This window comes from Centroberyx affinis, unplaced genomic scaffold, assembly GCF_046629955.1.
Source record: "Centroberyx affinis isolate AG114_WGS23_722 - 3 ecotype Tasmania unplaced genomic scaffold, CSIRO-AGI_Caff_v1 ptg004410l_1, whole genome shotgun sequence".
Lineage (NCBI taxonomy): Eukaryota > Metazoa > Chordata > Actinopteri > Beryciformes > Berycidae > Centroberyx > Centroberyx affinis.
The window spans coordinates 67,949-89,082 of NW_027282090.1; the positions used below are offsets into that span (position 1 = coordinate 67,949).

The 21,134-nt window shown below is 41.6% G+C and overlaps 1 protein-coding gene across 1 annotated transcript; it reads left to right on the plus strand.

The window, feature by feature from the left end:
* The first annotated feature begins 3,412 nt into the window (after positions 1-3,412).
* Positions 3,413-20,823, plus strand: cep83 (centrosomal protein 83). The gene is made up of 15 exons (XM_071543922.1): positions 3,413-3,613; positions 5,005-5,155; positions 5,994-6,086; positions 7,481-7,612; positions 8,836-9,087; positions 9,992-10,123; positions 10,895-11,009; positions 11,975-12,119; positions 13,190-13,339; positions 14,451-14,526; positions 14,633-14,790; positions 16,570-16,699; positions 17,851-17,954; positions 18,792-18,981; positions 20,623-20,823. Exons 1-15 carry the CDS (start codon positions 3,486-3,488, stop codon positions 20,740-20,742), a joined length of 2,076 nt encoding a protein of 691 aa, XP_071400023.1. The 5' UTR covers positions 3,413-3,485; the 3' UTR covers positions 20,743-20,823.
* Positions 20,824-21,134: the final 311 nt, after the last annotated feature.

Consider the following 21,134-nt stretch of genomic DNA (forward strand, 5'->3'; position numbering starts at 1 on the left):
TCTCCTCTCCTCTCCTCTCCCCTCCTCCATGGTGGGAGACACAAACACACAAAGCTCTCTTATAGCAGTGAGATGTTCACACGTTTGCAAATTCATGGGACAAAATACCAAAAACACTGGGAGTCAATGAAAATATCTGCCGCCAGAAACGAAAGAAGCACAAGAAACATGAACTCAGCATTCAACTTCTTTCATTCAGCTCATTTTTGATTATTATACCACAGTTTGTCACTTCATGCTTGTGTTCTCAGCCACATGACAGTGTTTCCCTTCATGAAATAAATGATTTTTCATGCACACAGTTTGATAATGAGAATAACTCCATGTCACTTTTCTATACCAGAGGGAAGGTTGGTTCATTAACTGGCTGATGATTTCGACTGGATACGATCTTAGTTAGATTGTTAATCAGCCTACTGTGAGTACTCAAAGAGTTTATACATATTTTTATATTCTTTTATTGCTGCTTTATATATATATTTATCTTTTCGACGTATCAAGAAGACTAAGATTGGGAAGTAGGGAAATAAATGGATTACTAACATGGATTTTGTCACAGTTATTACTTACAGATGTTACTGATAGTCTCCACTGCTTACTTAAGTATGAATCATAAAATATGAAATATGTGCTGTATATATAAATAGGTTTATATAAATATAAGTGTATAAACAGTGTTATAAAATGTACAATATGAACAGTGGTGGAAGAAGTACTGAGATCTTTTACTTCAGTAAAAGTAGCAATACAACAATGTAAAGATACTCCATTACAAGTAAAAGTCCTGCATTCAAAATCTTACTTAAGTAAAAGTACATAAGTATTGGCAGCAAAATGTACTTAGAGTATCAAAGTAAACGTACTCATTATGCAAACTGTCCCCATTTAGAGAGTTATATTTTTCATAAATTATTGGAATATTAATACTGATTTATTGACATACATGTACATGTAAGCAGCATTTTAAAGTTGTCAACGTGAAGCTAATCTTAACAATTTAGCTATACTTTTGGGTAGTCTAATCTATAACAATGCTATTTTATAGTTATTTTATAAAGATGATCAAATGTTTTAAATATAAAATATTGATCTGAAAAGTAACTAGTACCTATAGCTGTGAGATAAATGTAATGGAGTAAAAAGTACAATATTTCCCTCTGAAATGTAGTGGAGTAGAAGTACAAAGTAGCATCAAATGGAAATACTCAAGTAAAGTACAAGTACCTCAAAATTGTACTTAAGTACAGTACTTGAGTAAATGTACTTAGTTACTTTCCACCACTGAATATGAATATGTATACAGCAAGAAATAATGGAGCTGGTATGTAAACGTCAGTATTTATCTTGTTTAATCTATTACAACTTTTTTTTTTAATGAATGATAGTCTATCAAAATAACTGGGTTTTATGGAGGCTTGTGTGTGTGTGTGTGTGTGTGTGAGAGAGAGAGAGAGAGAGAGAGAGAGAGAGAGAGATACTTGTGTGACAGACAGGGACACGGAGAGAATATTTCTAGATAAATGTGTCTTTAAATTTATAAGAAAATAATAAGAAGTTAATAGGAAAGCGGACATATTCATTACTTGGACGGTCATGTTGTTGTTTAAACGCAGGAGGCGCTCGCGCTCGTCTCGTTTGCGCTTTTCTTCCAGGAAAAAAAAATTCCCTTGATGCCTCAGTTCTGTAGTTTTGTAGTTTGCAGATTAGCTAGTTAGTGTTTGTTAGCTAGCCAAAACAGCTAGGAAGTAAAGAGAAGAGGGAGCCCGAGTCCAGCAGGAGGTGAGAGACACTCAGCAGCAAGTCGAGTTAGTAAAGTAGATATTTGTTTAGTTTATCGTTACTTTATCGGTTTCATATCTGCTGCTAGGAACTGAACGTAACGCAGCCAACTCAGTCTTTGCTTGCTAAGTTGCTCCTAACGTTAGCTTGAATGCTTCTGTCCAGTTTAGCTAAGCAGCGGTCAAACTGGCTTTGTGCTCCGAAATACGGTGTGTACCGTGACAGTTGGCATTTGCATCGGGGAAAACCTGTTTGAATACTGTGGAGTGACTGTTTGTTTGCGGTCTGTGGGTCTGACTTTACCGGGAAAAAGTAAATGTAGAAGTAGACGTGTCCGATAATGGACGCACAGGTAGCTAGCTAGCTATGTTAGCCAGCTGGCTCGGCGGGACAGAGAGCGCCACATTTGAAAACACAAACCTGTTGGTGTGTTTTGAAGTGTTAGTTAGCGAGGTAACAGTGATTACACGTTAATTACGATCGGCTCCCAGCTAAAGGAAAGCAATTATTAACCGGAGAGCTAACTGATGACACGCTGTCCGATCTGTGTGTTTCCTCTGTTTATGTTTCTCTCTCTGTGGGAAAGCAGCCTGTCTTACTGTCAGTTAACCTCAGCTAGTTTCTTTCTTTTCTTTTCTTTCTTTTCCTTGTGCTTTATTGTATCTTGCTTTACCCGGTTTACCTTCTTTTTACCTCAGTTTTAATCTCTTATTTTCACAAAAGCCCTTCTAGGGACGGGTGTTGCAAATTAGCATCCGCTGTAAACACTATGATACTTGCATCGGATAGCTGGTCTCAGTTTGTCTATGTATATTGTATCTGTACGTATCAAATAAACCATAAAAAATAGAAAACTGGTTTAATTCATCGTCAATTTCTCTCCCACGATCCACCAAATGAGAAAACATTTTTATTTTGAGTCTATTAAATTTTGTGGCAGCCCTACATGTAACTGTGGCATATTGCAAACCCATTCAATAGCTTTTAGTCATAGTTGTGCCTCAGCTTTGGATTAAAATAGACTTTTTTTAAAATGCAATTTAGTAAACATTCTTCCAAATTATCTGGGTTTGTTTTGTGACAGCCCCTATGTGTTTCGGGGATCTTGAATAAGCCAATGACAGAATTCATGCTGTGAAAATGTCATTTAGGAAGTTTATGATTACATTTCTTTTAATTCTGCCTGTTCAACATCAGTCTGAAAGTGTCCTCAAGATGCCTGATGCTGTGTGTTTGCAATCAAGCCCAGCGTGCCTCTGTCCTCCCCAGACTCTGCTGTTTCCACAACAGACCGGCCGGGCAGAGCCGCTAACTAATCACTTGAGGTTGATTCAGGGCCTCGTCTTGACAGCTAAGCGGTTGTAATTTTCACAAGTAGCTGGGGGACTCTCTCAGAGCCGCCATGGTAACGCTGACAACAGAGACAGAGCTGATCTTGCTTTTTGTGAGAACCACACCACACCTCAGAGAGATCCAGGCTTTCTTTGTCACTCCATCCAGGTTATCGTTTAATTTGAGGACGGACGACTATTTGTGTGTCCTACCTCCTGGATTTGAACACAACAAGTCCTTGGCTCAGTTTACCCAGCGTCACTTTTGTCCCCCTCTCCCCTCTGTCCTGTAGGGGTGAGATGAACCTGTCCGCCCTTGGCCGGTCGGCGCCGCTCTTCTCGAACCCGGAGCCCGGCGCGGCGAGGCCCGCGGCCATGCTGGGGGGGTCCGGCGGGCCGGGGGGGTCGACGGAGACGGAGCTGCAGAAGATGCTGATCGACGAGAGGATGAGGTGTGAAAACCACAAGAGCAACTACGAGACTCTGAAGGGGGAACACACCAGGTAACCAACGGCTCTTTGTACGCCTGAATCTGTGTTTTTCCTCCTCCTCTGACTCCTCTGACTCTCCCTTTCTCAACTTTTCCCTCACTTCATCACATTGAGACAAAAGGTATAAATTTACCTGAGTGTGTAGATGTGAGAAAGTGAGGAGAGGAGGAGAATGTGGCTGAATATCAGGGTTCAGATCAATTTATTGGACAAAAAAATTGATTATCAGCCAGGCAGTGCCGTCCACCTCTGATATGATGAATATATGATGCACCTTGATTGATTACATATTGCATAATAGAGGATAAATACTGTTTCAGAGGCTTTTCCAACCCGACAAGAAAGAAATTCTGTGGGAAACACTGAAAAATAGAACACGCACATCCAGAAAACAGGCTGATGTGCAGGTGCAGGACGGAAGAAAACCTTGATAAATAGTATAAGTATAAATATAAAAATTACACTCGGTAATACACCTCAAAATATCCCCAAAAGCTCCCAAATAATTATATTTTGCAGTGTGCCGACTCTATTCTTCTATTTAAACACTGAATGCTTGTAATTTTCTGACATGAAAATGGTAAAATGCAAAGATATTGACTATTGCCACGAAATATTTTCTGTTGGCAGCTTCAATTCAAGAAACTAGAATTTATAACCTCCTCTTCTTGTCTCCTCTCCTCTCCTCTCCTCTCCTTGTCTCCTCTCCTCTCCTCCTCTCTCCTCTCCTCTCCTCTCCTCTCCTCTCCTCTCCTCTCCACATCTCCTCTCCTCCTCTTCTCTCCTCTTCTCCTTGTCTCCTCTCCTCCTCTCCTCTCCTTTCATCTCCTCCTCTCCTCCTCTCCTCTCCGTGTTTCCTCTCCTCTCTCCTCTCTCCTCTCTTCCTCTCCTCATCTCCTCTCCTTGTCTCCTGTCCTCTCCTCTCCTCTCTGTGTTTCCTCTCCTCTCTCCTCTCCTCCTCTCCTCTCTTCCTCTCCTCATCTCCTCTCCTTGTCTCCTGTCCTCTCCTCTCTTCTCCTCTCCGTGTTTCCTCTCCTCTCTCCTCTCCTCTCTTCCTCTCCTCATCTCCTCTCCTCTCCTCTCCTCCTCTCCCCTCTCCTCTCCTCTCCTCCATGGTGGGACACACAAACACACAAACTGCTCTCCAAGTATAGTAGTGGGATATTTGTATTGGCATCAGCCATCAAAAATATCTAAGGTGCAATCAGGTGTGTTTTTCACAGTGTGCCATAAGGTTTTGGTCTCTATTTATGTTTTGGTATCTACTTGTATCTGTGTCTGTGTCTGTGTGTGTGTGTGTGTGTGTGTGTCTGTGTCTGTGTGTCTGTGTGTGTGTGTGTGTGTGTGTGTCTGTGTCTGTGTGTCTGTGTGTGTGTGTGTGTGTGTGTGTGTGTGTGTGTCAGGCTGCAGCAGGAGTTCACCCGGGCTCAGGCGGAGCTGAAGCGGCTGCTGAGCGACCGGCAGGCTCAGCAGGAGAAGCTGCAGCTGCTGCTGGCCGAGCTGAGGGGAGAGCTGCTGGACAAGACCAGGGAGCTGGAGGAGCTGAGGCTGCAGGTACGGGGGGGGGGGGGGGGGTGATGATGATGATGATGATGATGATGCATCTCACCGCTGGGTTTCAGCATGTTCAGATTTACACTGACTGGCCCAAGGGGGGCGCTGCAGTCACAGGTCAAAACACAGGGACAGTAATTGTTGCTAATGCTAATGCTAATGAGGTTGTCAATCAGTGACCTCATTAGTATAACTGGTTCTTCTTCTTCTTCTTCTTCTAACTATTCCAATCTGCACATTTAGGCCACCTGGAGAAAATTTGAAAAGTATTGCAACGTTTATAAAAGTCGATACTGAATGCAATCTTCGGTAAAGTAGTATTAGAATTTATAACCTCCTCCTCTCCTCTCCTTGTTTCCTCTCCTCCTCTCCTCTCCTTGTCTCCTCTCCTCTCCTGTCCTCTCCTGTCCTCTCCCCCTCTCCTCTCCTCTCCTCTCCTCCTCATCTCCTCTCCTTGTCTCCTGTCCTCCTCTCCTTGTCTCCTCTCCTCTCCTCTCCTCTTCTTGTCTCCTCCTCTCCTCTCTTCTCCTCTCCTCTCCTCCTCTCCTCTCCTCTCCTCCATGGTGGGACACACAAACACACAAACCGCTCTCCAATTATAGTAGTGTGATTGTAATTTTGCTCACTAGTTGCCTTGTTGTTTTTCTTTTGTTTATTTTGAGGTGAAAGTAAAAAGTTTTTCCATCTCACCTGCACAAATTAATAATAGCATCTCTTTCTTTGTTTTATATCACTGTGTGTGTGTGTGTGTGTGTGTGTGTGTGTGTGTGTGTGTGTGTGTGTGTGTGTGTGTGTGTGTGTGTGTGTGTGTGTGTGTGTGTGTGTGTGTGTGGAGCAGGTGATGACTCCTCAGCGGTTGGAGCTGCTGAGAGCCCAGGTGCAGCAGGAGATGGAGGCTCCGGTCAGAGAGAGATTCAACAAGCTGGAGGAGGTCAGAGAAGTTTCTCTAATGTCTGATACCAGAGGTTTCAATCTAGGGCTGAACAATTAATCTAAATTTTTTTATTTTAGGCGCAATATTTGTTAAAGGTGAAATGTGTCAAAATAGCATTTTAAATGAAATATTGTGGTGCTGCAGAGATGTCCTGGTACAGATCCCCGCAAAAATCACACCATAATCATCTTAATATGTTTTTCAATGAAAATGAGAATAATGATGTAAAAATGATCATTCCCTCTAATATCGCAAATCATATCGCAATTGCAATATCAGTCAAAATAATCGCAATTAGATATTTTTTCAAAATCGTTCAGCCCTATTTCAATCACAGTCAGATTCTGACTATTCAATTGCCAATGTGGAATAAAGGAATAAAGGCTTTTCATGTCTGTTCATCACAACAGAATGCCTTTAATTCCTTTTTTTTTAATTTTTTTTTTATTTAAGCATCAAGTACTAACCGGTAGCATAACACGGTGCCAGTTAGAGTTACAGCCTATTTACTGCTTTTTTTTACATCTAGTTTACATTTACTCCAGTTTGTAATGCTACTGTATGTAATTAGATTTTATTTAACATTTACTCATTTTTAAAATCCAAACTTTCCAGTGTCAAACCTAGCTTGAAATGAACTGCTGTCCTGCTAAATAAAAAGCTGTGGATGTGACAGTAAAGTGTCTCTGAGGATTATTTCCAAGCACTGATATCTGCAACTAGGGCTGGGCAATATATCGATATTATATCGATATCGTGATATGAGACTAGATATCGTCTTATATTTTGGATATCGTAATATGGTGATATGGCATAAGTGTCTTTTCCTGGTTTTAAAGGCTGCATTACAGTAAAGTGATGTCATTTTCTGAACTTACCAGACTGTTCTAGCTGTTCTATTATTTGCCTTTACCCACTTAGTCATTATATCCACATTACTGATGATTATTTATCAAAAATCTCATTGTGTAAATATTTTGTGAAAGCACCAATAGTCATCCCTACAATATTGTCGCAATATCAATATCGAGGTATTTGGTCAAAAATATTGTGATATTTGATTTTGTCCATATCGCCCAGCCCTATCTGCAACTGTGCTGACTGTGTGCAGAAACAGAGGAACTAACTAAAAAAAAACCCACCGCTATTCTCCTTCAATACTCTCTTTCCTACTTGTCTTCTGTTCTCTAAATCGGTGGCAGAAGCTGTGACTTGCTAAATCCATGGCAACAGTCCAGAGATTAGCATCGAGTGCTTTTGTCAAGACTGAACTCAACATCTAACATCGGATGTTTGAATCTGTGCAAGTGAAAAGTGAATCTAATTTACCTTTATCTAACCTGACTCTCCCCTCTTACCCCTCTCTGATTTGTCACTGATCTCGTCTCCAGGAGACGGAGAAGTACCGGTCGGAGTACAACAAGCTGCGGTACGACTTCACCTTCCTCAAGTCCCAGTTCGACCACCAGAGAGAAGAAAACACTCGTGTCCTGGAGGAGAGGAGGATCCGCTACGAGGCAGAGGTGTGTGTGAGAGAAAGAGTCGAGGTGTTTCTAGCAGCACTGCATATTACTGATGGGACAATATATCAGAATTCAGTATATCGCAATACAAAAAGTGTCAGTGAGCATGAATGGTGATATCAGCTCCATGTTATTCTGCTGTCAGGAACATGAATGGTGATATCAGCTCCATGTTATTCTGCTGTCAGGAACATGAATGGTGATATCAGCTCCATGTTATTCTGCTGTCAGGAACATGAATGGTGATATCAGCTCCATGTTATTCTGCTGTCAGGAACATGAATGGTGATATCAGCTCCATGTTATTCTGCTGTCAGGAACATGAATGGTGATATCAGCTCCATGTTATTCTGCTGTCAGGAACATGAATGGTGATATCAGCTCCATGTTATTCTGCTGTCAGGAACATGAATGGTGATATCAGCTCCGTGTTATTCTGCTGTCAGGAACATCAATGGTGACATCAGCTCCATGTTATTCTGCTGTCAGGAACATGAATGGTGATATCAGCTCCATGTTATTCTGCTGTCAGGAACATGAATGGTGATATCAGCTCCATGTTATTCTGCTGTAGTAATCACTAATGAGACTCTTGACCATCACAGTTTCACAAGCTCTCCATCCAAATTATATTATTGTCACTTTGTAACGACGTTTTTAAATTGTTGTTTACATTCTAGCAGCCAATGGCATCGCTGGAAAGATTTGAGTCTCAGAAATAATCCTGGTTGGATTGAATCCTGAACCTCAGATCATGTATCGTATCCTAAGAGAAGCAGATAGTCCATCACTAGTTACCAAAGACTAGAATTTATAACCACCTCCTCTCCTCCTCTCCTCTCCTCTCCTCTCCTCTCCTCTCCTTGTCTCCGCTCCTCTCCTCTCCTCTCCTCCTCTCCTCTCCTTGTCTCCTCTCCTCTCCTCTCCTCTCCTCTCCTCCATGGTGGGACACACAAACACACAAACCGCTCTCCAATTATAGCAGTGGGATATTAATAATTTTCCACAAAATATTAATTTAAAATGATTTGAAAATGAAATGATTTTATTTTATTTTAAGTACTTTACAAGCTTCCGCCAAAAAACTATCCATCAGGACTGTCAACAAATAACCAACTTCTGAATGTTTTCACTGGCCGATCAGAATAGAGTATTCTACAAAGCCACATAGTAATCATGATTAAAACATAATGCGTCTGATTCCCTTGGCTCCCTGCGGTCAGGTGTGTCGTCTGGAGCGGGACAAGGAGGACCTGGCGGCTCAGTACCACGGCTCGGACCCGGCTCGGGACGGGAAGCGGGTGGAGGCCCTGCTCAGGGAGAAGGCCCAGCTGCACCTGCGGCTGAAGGGCCTGGAGGGCGAGGTGGCCGAGCTGCGCGCCCAGCGGGACGACTCGGGCCAGCAGGCCGAGAGCGTCCAGCGCGTCCAGGTCCGCCAGCTGGCCGAGTCCCAGGCCGCCGCCAAGTCGCTGGAGGTGAGACGCCATGTTGGATCTTACTGGAGTAGGGACTGTACTTCAGAGCAGACAGGGAGGATTCTGGGTCGCTTCAGTTTTACCTGTATGTGTCTTCATAGTAGGGCTGAAACAATTAGGCGATTAGGTGTGTTTTTCTGTTTTTATTCTCAGGGTTCCTACGCAGGTCTGGAAAGTCTGGAAAAGTATTAAAAATGAATTTGATCATTTCCAGGTCTTGAATAGTTTGGGAATTTGAAAAAAATGTCTGGAAAAGTATGGAAAATGTTGCGGTTCAGGTCCGATACACACATAATTCTATCTTTTATGTTGTTGTAGAGCCACTTTGAGTCCACAGTTTTTGTTGATGTGAAGAATAATGTTCAGATAGAGGGACGCTCTTATTACCCAGCCGCTGTCAGCATGCATTATATCAAATACCCACCAAAATCCAATCCGGTCAAGAACATAGGGTCTGGGAAAAATATGGAATTTTAAAATGGAAAGCGTGTAGGAACCCTGCCAATCATCTCACATATTCTGATATTTGTGGCTGTGAAGAACAATCTTCATCTATACAGTGATATGACCTAGTTAGCAGGGGCAAGATGTCTATCTGCGTAAATCATATTGAACACCAGACAAAACCTTCAAAACAAATCAAGGTCTGGAAAAAGTATGGAATTTTTTAATTGAAAATGTGTAGGAACCCTGACATTCTATTTTTCTATCCAGTGTCCTTTTGTTATTTACTGCTGCAATGACCCAGTTTCCCCGCAGCGATCGTTAAAGATTTTCGTCCTTCCTTTATGTGATTGTGCTGTAAATAAGAACGGGACAGGATCTGGAATTAGCTGAGCTTTATGTTTCTTCCTAGTGAATGTGACAGTTGTTTCGGTGGTTGATGAATGTGATTGGCTGGCAGGCGGAGCGTCAGTCGCTGCGTCTCCAGCTGGAGCGTCTGGAGAGCGAGCTTCGCCTCAGCCACGATCAGAACGGACAGCTGACCGGACGACTGCACCGAGCTGAGAGAGAGGTCAACGCCCTCACCTGCCAGGTACGCCGACCTCTGACCTCTGACCTCCAAGTCCTCCAAGACCTTTACACCGGCCACGGTATCGTTTCACTAGTCGTTACTTAGCTCTCACCGGGCTTCTTCCATACCATCATTTCTATGTGAGCGTCACCTTAAAACGAGCCGGACAGCTGGATGTAAACAGGTTCAGTGTGCTCACAGCACAGGAAGGCACTGTGGGTAACAGATATAGTGCTGAAACAATTAGTTGATTAATCAATTAGTTGATTGACAGAAAATTAATCAATTATAATTTTGATAATCGATCATTTTAGTCATTTATCAAGTAAAAATACCAAACATTTGCTGGTTAAGATTTGCTATTTTTCTCTGTTTTATATCATTATAAGATGAATACTTTGGAGACTGTGATATATGGTTGGTTTGACTATTGTTGACAAAATGTACTTATTGTAAGTTGCTTTGGACAAAAGCAACTTCTAAATAACATAATGTGATGTAATTTTAGTCATTTATCACGTAAAATGCCTTTTGCTTTGCTTGTTACAGCTTCACAAATATTAAGATTTGCTGCTTTTCTCTGTTTCATCTTTTTTGTGTCTGGTTTGGTTTTTTGGATTCACTTTGAGCTCTGGGAAATGTGACGGGCATTTGTCATTATTTCTGACATTTTACAGACTAAATGATTACTTGATTAATTGAAAAAATGATCGATAGATTCATCGATAGTGAAAACAATTGTTATTTGCAGCCTAGTCAGATATCATGAGCTGTGATCTTCTCCTCCCTCAGGCTGAAAGCATGAAGCACTCACACAAGAGGGAGGTGGCCAACGTCAAGCTGGAGTCTGCCAGGTGTCGAGGAGAGGTGGAGAGAGAGAGAGACACACTGCAGGGGCAGGTCGAAGGTACGGAGCGCACACACACACACACACACACACACACACACACACACACACACACACACACACACCATGACATGATCACATTTTGCCTTTCTGTTTTTGTGCAGCGGTTAACTCTCTGTCTGTCTGTTTCTCTCTCTCTGTTTCTGTCTCTCTCTCTTCCTCCAAAAACTCTGAAAATAAAAGATCTAAACTTAAGGTCTTAAGAAGTATTTAAACATCTTAAATATGGCTGTTAAAGGTCTTACTTCTTAACAGTTAGCAGTTCAGTCTGCATCCTGAACACAGCTGCACTTCATGTCCATTAACTGTTAATTTCCTTGTTTTCTTTTTCTCATTCTGCCCTTTTCTAGTTTCACAGATTCCAGCAGATGTTCAGTCACAAACAGGCTGCTGCTGTCAGCTTTGTTTCTTTGTTTTGGTTTTTAAATTTGTCTTAAATTAAATTCCAGGCAGCATCAAAAAGGTCTCAAGTCTTAAAGATATTCTGTTCTCTCTCTGAAAAACACACTTCATGTCTCTGTTCACCTAGTCTAGTTTTTTTTTAATTTTTACTATTAATATGTTAGATTATTATTGTTGTTATTACTATTAATATATTGTTCTGATTTTCATTATTGTGTTATCTCTTTATTGATCTTCTTATCTTGTTAGTATTGCAATCTTGCATGAAAGGTGTTATATACCTAAAGTTTGATTGATTGATTGATTGATTGATTGATTGATTGATTGATTGATAGTCCAGACCTTCACAATCGTAGCAGGTCTCTTATACAAGTTTGTCTCGGAGAAAAACCTCCAGCCTCATTTTATTATTTGTCTCCAAAGATTAATAATTTCTGTCGGTTTTTGTATCGTTGATCAGCCCATTTCCCTCCCACACCCCAGATGATGATGGTGATAACGTGTGTGTGTGTGTGTGTGTGTGCGTGTGTGTGTGTGTGTGTGTGTGTGTGTGTGTGTGTCAGGCCTGCAGACGGACCTGGAGGTGCTGAAGGCGGCTCTGGAGCGGCAGAAGGAGGTTCTGGGGGAGAAGGAGCGGGAGCTGGTGAGGAAGGTGCAGGCGGCCCGCGAAGACGAGCTCCGCAAGACCGCCGCGCTGCACGAGGAGAAGTGAGAATACCCACAATCCTCTTTGTTTCATATCAGTCAGTCATGTGGCTTTTTAGGCGGCAGGAGACTAGAGATCAGAAAAGAGGATTGAATCCCTGGAAAGGCTGAGGAAACGCTCTTGAGCAAGGCACAGGAGGAGATGAGTCGGTTTCAAATGTACATTATTTTTGTTTCCCCATTTTGTTTTTTATTTTAATCCAGTTCACATTAATTTTATTTTATTTTATTTTATTCTTTTAAATGAGTAAATGCAAAAACCATTGCAGTGTGAAGCAGAAAATTCACGTTCATAAATCCACACCCACCGCCCCGATCATATTAAGACTTCCTATAAAGACGCTTATATTTTCCCAGAGAAGGGAAAATATAAGTGTCTTAATCGGTAGAAAATAGAAGTGATAATAATAAAAAATACTCAATTGCAATGGAAGAAGAAGAAAATTAAAGTTCTACTGTTTTCCACCATGCTGTGCTTTGTTGTCACTTTAGATTCTGTCGTCCAATTTGGTGTCTTTCCTTTTCTTTTTTTCTTTTTTTTTCTTTTTTTTTCTGTTTGTTTTGTGAGATGTCTTGATAAGCCATAAGCCCCTATGGTTTGTTGTATGTCATCCGCACAAATTAATAATTTACATCTTCTCTTTCTGTTTTTCAATAACTTTTTATGTGCTAAACTAAACCTTTGTCTCCTGTCCTGTCCTTTCCTCTGTACCTTTTTAATATCAAGGACCCCTAATTTAGTCCACATTAGGGCCACGGACCCCCATTTGATTATATTTTTTCTTGCGGACCCAAATCTGAGAATATTTTTATTGTCAGATCTGATTTTGTCCAGATTTCCTTGACTATCTGTATTGTAAGTAGAGAGATAACAGAGAAACTATGATCAAAACAGTCATTCTTCTACATTCTCTAATTGTGTTGAATGAAATAATAATGAAATAATGTAATCAATCTGCTGAGGACCCCCTGGCACCCCCTCATGGACCCCTGGTGGTCCCCGGACCAAACGTTGAGAACCACTGCTTTAAAACATTTGCTTACTGTCCGTTCTGTTTTCTCTCTGTTGTCAGGTTGGACCTGGAGACCCGGCTGGCTGAGCTGGAGCAGCAGAGGGCGCTGCAGGACGCCGCTGGCCACGCCCACCAGGAGGAGTGGGAGGAGCGTCTCCACAGCGCCCAGCAGGGGGAGGAGTCAGTCCGCAGGGAGCTGCAGAGCCTGAGGTCCGCACTTCAGCTCAGATGATTCAGACCATGTTAATATGATTATGAAACTCAGCAGAGACAGAAAACATCTATCAGCTCAATAATTTAAAGTTATTGATAAACCAGACAGAGACACGTTACCGCCTCGGCTTCGGACTGTGAACAGGCTTACTGGCCGAACTTTAACTTTAACCAGCATTTATACAATAATTGCACTTGTAAGTTATTTAGTAGGAATATAAAACAACACATCAACAACAACAATATGACAAGACAGGGTAATCCCAAAAAAATAAAAAAATAAACAAAAATACGTTTTGATACAGTTGTTTACAGGTCAACTAGATCAGACAATACAGTCCTAGATGTGTATACACATGCCAGGCCTCTTACATCACCAGAATGTGTCATGTCCTCACCTCCATCCAAAGAGGATAAAGATTAAAAAAAAATATCTAAATATACATCACTCTGGAACTGCAGGGAAATGTAGTCGCTTAACATAAGAAAAGAAGGCGGCCCACATTGTACAGAATTTGTTTATAGACCCATTAAGTGTTTGTTTAATTTTTTCCGATTTTATGCAGTTTAGAATGGCTTTAATTACTGGCCAAACTACATAATAATAATAATAATAATAAACTTTATCTTTTTCTGTATAGCACCTTTCTTAACAGTCTTACAAAGTGCTTCACGAAACAAGTACAAAATACAGCAGTAAAACAATAAATAAAACACAAAGAAGGATCAGAAAACATAATAAAAAAAAAAAGTGAAATATAAGGAAAAGATATAAAAGAGGACTAGGACAAATTCTTCACATCTCTGTGCAAACATCTGGTGGTCTGCTCTTCCAAATCAATCATCTCAAGTTGGACGTAGAGGTTAGGAGGAAGAGTAGGAGGTAGAGATTTTTCACACTTTTATTACTGATTAAGCAGAAATGATAAAGACAGCAAGCAAGAAGGTATCAAATGCCTGGAGAGATAATCCCAGATAATCCCAATTTGGGCAAGAGCACTTTGTGAAAGCCAAGAAGAGAATGAAGGGGGGGGATTTCTGTATGGTGGCATATCTATTTGTCTATTCATAAGCGTCTTCATTTATTTATCTGTTTTGTGTGTGTTAGGATCAAACTGCAGCAGCAAGGCTCACAGCTGGAGGAGCTGGACAGACAGAAAGCAGAGCTGGCCGACCTGAAGCAGGTACCACAACACCTGAACCAGTTTTCTGTTGAGACCTGACTCGCCCTGCTGCGGTCAGGCCGTTCGCCTTAAACTAAATGTGATTTTTGTGTCTTCGGCCCCACAGCAGAACCAGGATCTGGGCGTCCAGCTGGGGACGCTGTCTCACTCCGAAGGCGAGCTGCTGGAGACGAACCAGCGGCTGAGAGACACTCTGGACAGAGTGAGAGAGGAGCTGAGGACGGCCCGGGGCCAGGCGGAGAGGAGCCAGCACGAGGCCGAGAGGTGAGAGACAACACACACAACACACACAACACACACAACACACACAACACACACACAGCATGTCCACCGAGCCTGCTTCTCATCATCTGAAGATAAACTCATCACACAAATCTGTAAAGGATAAGGCTGGTGTTTTTTAATGCATTTCTTACTGTCAACAAATCCTATGAAAATATCAAAATCAACAATGCGTTTGCTCTACTCCCGTTACCTTCCCACGTTCCGTTTTTAGCCGTCAACCCAGAAGTCATTGGCTCCAACTGTAAGCTAAAAACCTTTAAATACAGCTCACAAAGACATAGTTTACATTTTAAAAATCTCTAACTGTTACCATGAAAAGTCAGGCTGTTGTAGTTATTACCAAATCAAATTCAAATGGGAACAAATTCTTCATTATGCCGGGGACTATTTTCTGTGCTACGGAACTATCTATTTATTATTATTAATCTATTTTTAATCGTTTTTTAATACAATGGAGTTCTATGGCTGCTGGGACACCGGATACATGGACCAGACTTGTTAGCAAAACAAATTCATTGCTGATTTTGTTATTTTCATAGGATTTGTTGACGATAAGAAATGCATTAAAAAACACCAGCCTGATCCTTTAAAACCCCTCAGAACAAATTCCCAACCCCCATATTTACAAGTCATACTCACAAGCCATTGTTCATGGCATTTTTGTTTTTGTATCTGTCTTGTATGTGTTTGTTTTTGTCTTTGACTTTTTTGTTTGTACTGTTAACTATTTGGACTAAATAAATAAATAAAAAAAAAAACAGTGAGAGCAGGGCATTGAAAAGTCTGAGAAGTCTTAAATTATCTATATTTTAGGCCTTACTTACAAGTATTAAATGTCTTAAATCCAGTTATTAGAAGTCTTATTTATTCACCATGTAATAACAGGTTTTTTTTAGATGAATCCAGAACAGAGTTAGTAGTTCAATCTGCATCCGGTCTGCTTTACTGAACACAGCGGGACTTCATGAGCCTTAACAGTTAATTTCCTGGTGTCTTTCTTTTTTTAATCTCATTCTAGACGTAAAAAACAACACGCCCACACTCCGAAACATCTTCTTTGTTGTGGTGCTGGGGGTGAAGTGGCTCCTTGGTTGACTTTGTCAGAAAAAGAGAAACAAACTGACTACTGCTGTAATGACATTTTTTAAATTGTTGTTTACATTCTAGCGAGCCAAAGCTGTCGCTAGAAAGATTTATGTGTCAGAAATAGGGCTGCAACTAACGATTATTTTCATTGTCGATCCATCTGTCGATTATTTTCTCGATTAATCGATTAGTCGTTTGGTCTATAAAATGTCAGAAAATGGTGGAAAATGTGGATCAGTGTTTCCCAAAGCCCAAGATGACGTCCTCACATGTCTTGTTTTGTCCACAACCCAAAGATATTCAGTTTACTGTCATAGAGGAGGAAAGAAACCAGAAAATATTCACATTTAAGAAGCTGGAATCAGAGAATTTTGACTTATTTTTCTTAAAAAATTACTCAAACCGATTAATGGATTATCAAAATAGTTGGCGATTAATTTAATAGTTGACAACTAATCGATTAATCGATTAATCGTTGCAGCTCTAGTCAGAAATAAACAGAATTCTGCTCAGTCAGAAATCCTGTCCACTGGAAAGCACATGAAGCTTGAATTCTCTTTAGCAGGTTTCTCCTTCTCTGTCATCTGAAATGCCTCCTTCCCTCCCTCCTCTTTCCCTCCCTCCCTGTCTCTCCTCCCTCCCTCCCTGTCTCTCCCCCCCTCCCCCCCTCAGGCAGGTGGAGGAGCGGCGGGTGGAGTGGTTGGAGGAGAAGCACCAGCTGCAGGAGCGAGACGGCGAGCTGCAGCAGAAATACAGCCAGGCCAAGGAGAAGCTGCAGAGGGCAGCGCTGGCCCAGAAGAAGGTACAGAGCTCCCTGCACCTCCTTTCACCTCCCTATACCTCCTTTTACCTCCCTTCACCTCCCTACACCTCCCTTAATCTCCCTACATCTCCCTACACCTCCTTTTACCTCCCTTCATCTCCTTTCATCTCCTTTTACCTCCCTTCATCTCCCTGCACCTCCTTTCACCTCCCTTCACCTCCTTTTACCTCCCTTCACCTCCCTTCATCTCCTTTTACCTCCCTTCATCTCCCTGCACCTCCCTTCACCTCCTTTTACCTCCCTTCACCTCCCCTCACCTCCCTTCTCCTCCCTTCATCTCCCTTCATTTCCCTTCATCTCCCTTCATCTCCCTTCACGTCCTCTCCCTTCACTTCCTTTCACCTCCCTTCACCGCCCTTCATTTCCCTTCACCTCCCTTCACTTCCCTTCACCTCCCTTCACTTCCCTTCACCTCCCTTCACTTCCCTTCTCGCTCTTCTTCTTCTCCTCTGTAGGAGGACAGCACTGCTTGTCAGTGTGTCCACAGGTCCTTTAAAAGTCTTTGAATATCAAAATTTTATGTATTAAAATGTCCCATTTATAGTTTCATAACTTGGATTTAAAGCCAATTTTGAATTCCAGGCAGCATTAAAAAGGTCTTTAAAGGTGTTAAATTTTGTAACCTGCAAATTAGTGCTGCAACTAACAATTATTTTCATTATCAATTAATCTGTAATAATGTCAAATGTCCATCACAAGTTCCCAGAGTGCAAAGTGATTCTTCAGATGTCTTCCTCAGTCTGACCAGCAGACAAAGAACACAAAGTATTAATTTAATAATGAGATGAAACAGAGAAAAGCAGCAAATGATTAATCGATTACCAAAAGTATAATCAGTTAATTTTCTGTCGAGCCACTAAACTATTATATCTATTACATTATATATGTTTTTGAAATTTTTTGTAATTTTTTTATGTAACTTTATGTAATGGTTTTAACCCTTTTATTGTTTAATCAACCTGTTTTATGTAAAGCACTTTGAGTTGCAGTCTATGTATGAATGGTGCTATATAAATAAACTTTAAACTTTATTAATCGACTAATCGTTTCAGCACTACTGCAGATAACGTGTGTGTGTGTGTGTGTGTGTGTGTGTGTGTGTGTGTGTGTGTGTGTGTGTGTGTGTGCAGAGGAAAACTCTGACGGAGAACAAGGAGAAGAGGCTGCAGGATAAGATCCAGCTGCTGGAGGCCAAGATAGAGGAGCTGGAGCTGGAGGCGAGCGCCGCCAAGAAGTAAAACAAACCTCCATCACCTGATCAACAGTCTGAGTGTCTCACCTGCCAGCCACTGCACTAGGCCAGAACAATTAAGACAAAATAATTAAGACATAAGACTTATTTTTTGTAGAAATATGTTGGTTTCTCTATAGAATCAGGTGAAACTTTCATTACTGAGATTGAGCAGATTTAGAAGTTTAATTTAAAACTTGCTCACTCACGTATAAAATAGATCTTTGTCGTGTTTGTCATTGTTTTTTCTTTTTAATGACCTCACACCTAGGGCTGGGCAATATATCAATATTATAGCTATATCGTGATATGAGACTAGATATCGTCTTATATTTTAGATATGGTAATATGGTGATATGGCATAAGTGTCTTTTCCTGGTTTTAAAGGCTGCATTACAGTAAAGTGATGTCATTTTCTGAACTTACCAGACTGTTCTAGCTGTTCTATTATTTGCCTTTACCCACTTAGTCATTATATCCACATTACTGATGATTATTTATCAAAAATCTCATTGTGTAAATATTTTGTGAAAGCACCAATAGTCATCCCTACACGATATCGAGGTATTTGGTCAAAAATATTGTGATATTTGATTTTGTCCATATCGCCCAGCCCTACTGTATATAATGAGAATAATGTAAAGCTTCAGCAGTGTTAGGCTGCTTAACCCTCCAGACAGCAGAAGAACAGAACTTCAGACGCTGCTGCTTTGTGTAGAGCGGCGTAACAGGCAGCCAATCAGGAGCCTGTTTCATACAGAGCCGTTGTTTTGCCTTGATTTGATTGGCTCACAGTCAGAGAGTACACCGGTGAAATATGAAATGTCACATCTCCTCCAGACGGCCGTCGTACTCGGAGGAGCAGGCTCAGCTCGGCCGGCGGCTGAAGGAGCTGCAGCGACGACACAGCGAGTTCCGCCGCCTCCTATTGGGCGGCCAGGTTCCCTCTGCCGCTGGCCCCGCCCTCCTGACCTCCTCGCCCACCCCCTTCCTCATCCCCGGCTCTGAGGGGCCCGTGTCCAGCATACTGGTATGTACATCTACCAGGGAACTACATGAGACTGACACTTCACTCTGTCCAGTTCAGCAGACCATTATTGTATAGTATTAATGTTTGGAAAGTGTAATAATACTGTGTAAGTGCTTAAAGCTGTACTATTAAGATTTCCATGTAAAACTCCACCTCTTGTTACTCTAAATCACAGAGTGTCCCATCACAACTAATTGAGATGCCACAAATTTGCCCAAATTCAATTCTGGTGTCAGATTTTGGAACTGCAAAATCTGGTCACTGGTGGGAAATCGTCTCCACACAAGAAAACAAATTGAAACTTTAAGAGTAAAACCCAAAAACAGCAAGTGAGCTCCACCTCCTCCTCCTCCTCCTCCCCCACCGGACACTAAGAAGACGACATTTACAGGATTTCTGGGTAATGAAGTCCTCAAAGTTCAGACGGTCAGCCTGCAAAGTTGCCTAGTGCAGCTTTAATCTACATCATCTCTCTAAATATATAATACACTTACAAGGGTTTAATACCACAAAGTGAGTACAAAGTGCATGAATGTAAAGAGTTATACATTATGTGTGGGGGAGATTTTCATGAAGAAGTCACCCAGCAGGGGGCGGTGTTAGCCTGCAGGTCAGAGAAGCCGGTGTTTCTTTAACTTAGTTTTCAAATTTAATTCCAAGTAGCACTAAAAAGGTCTTAAAAAGTCTTAATTTTGTCTTGAAATGTACAGCAGCTGCTTCCTCTTGGCTCGCTGCTCTGCTGTCAGCACAAACTGAGGAAAGCCAGGAGGATCATGGGAGAGCGGCACTCCAAGAATCCAGAGTCACCTCCGCTCTGATGATTTTCTGGATCTTTGGAGAGCCGCTCTCCTATTGGTTTACTGGTTTATTAGTTTACTGGTTTATTGGATAGGAGCCCCAGTAGCTGCTGCACACACAGACGCTATTCTTCCTGGGCTCCACACATAAATATCACATACAATTACAACAGGTAATAATAAAAGAAAAAGAAATACAGAAGAAAGGGAAAAAGAAGAAAAAATGTTTTAAAATAACAGAAGACAAAATAACAATAATAATAATTTACTTCCAATGTTTCATTTTACTATACCTTCTATACTGTACCCATATTTCCACCACAAATTTCCCCACAAATAATGCTGAAGTTTAAATTAAAAACTTTTTTATCGCACACCTGAAAGACAATTCCAGCTTTTCATTTCTCTATATAGAAACATACAGTACTGTGCAAAATTCTTTGGCACATTTCCGTAAAGCGAAGACGCTTTCAAAAATAATGAAAAGTTTCTAAATATATAAAAAAAAAAAATACTATAAAGACCAGTCTACTGACACAATAATGCAGAAAACAAATATATAAACTTCTAAGACAAAATTCATATAAAACAATCGGGGTATAAAATAGGGTGCCCAGGACTTTTGCACAGTACTGTATAACTGAACGTTTCATGTTTGTGGCTGTGTGAAACCTGCAGATATCATGTTAATACACCTGAATGTTAAAGTGGAGTTTTCCTGGTGTGTGTGTGTGTGTGTGTGTGTGTGTGTGTGTGTGTGTGTGTGTGTGTGTGTGTGTGTGTGTGTGTGTGTGTGTGTGTGTGTGTGTGTGTGTGTGTGTGTGTGTGTGTGTGTGTCTGTCAGGAGGAGCAGCATCAGAGGGAGCTGTCTCTGCTGCGCCGCAGGCTGCAGGACCTGGAGAACGCCCAGCAGCAGCAGCTGGAGGAGCTGGGGTCTCTGGTGCACCCCCATCCCGAACTCTGACCCCCAAACCCCCCCAAAAAACACACTGGGAGCCGGAGCACACCGCACTGTTTCCCTTTGGACTTGCATTTAAATCACATGATGGCGTCCTGTTTCAGTCAAATCAAAGGCATCCACAGTGTTTTTGTAAAAGACAAAACGTTATTTATTGGCGTTATTTACATAAAACGAGAGAGATGACAGTTTCCCTCCGCTGGGAAAAATCCTAAACGCCTCGACCGTCGGCGCCTTTTGGCCCAAACCGATGGCGAAGGCCGCCCGCCGACTTCCTCAGGGTTTTACATCTGCGTTCAGATGTTTGTGTCAGATGTTTACAGTCGGGACACGAGTCTCGAGGAGCGTTCGGTCCCGAGTCGCTCCGGAGCCAAAGGAGGAAAACATGCAAGACGCTT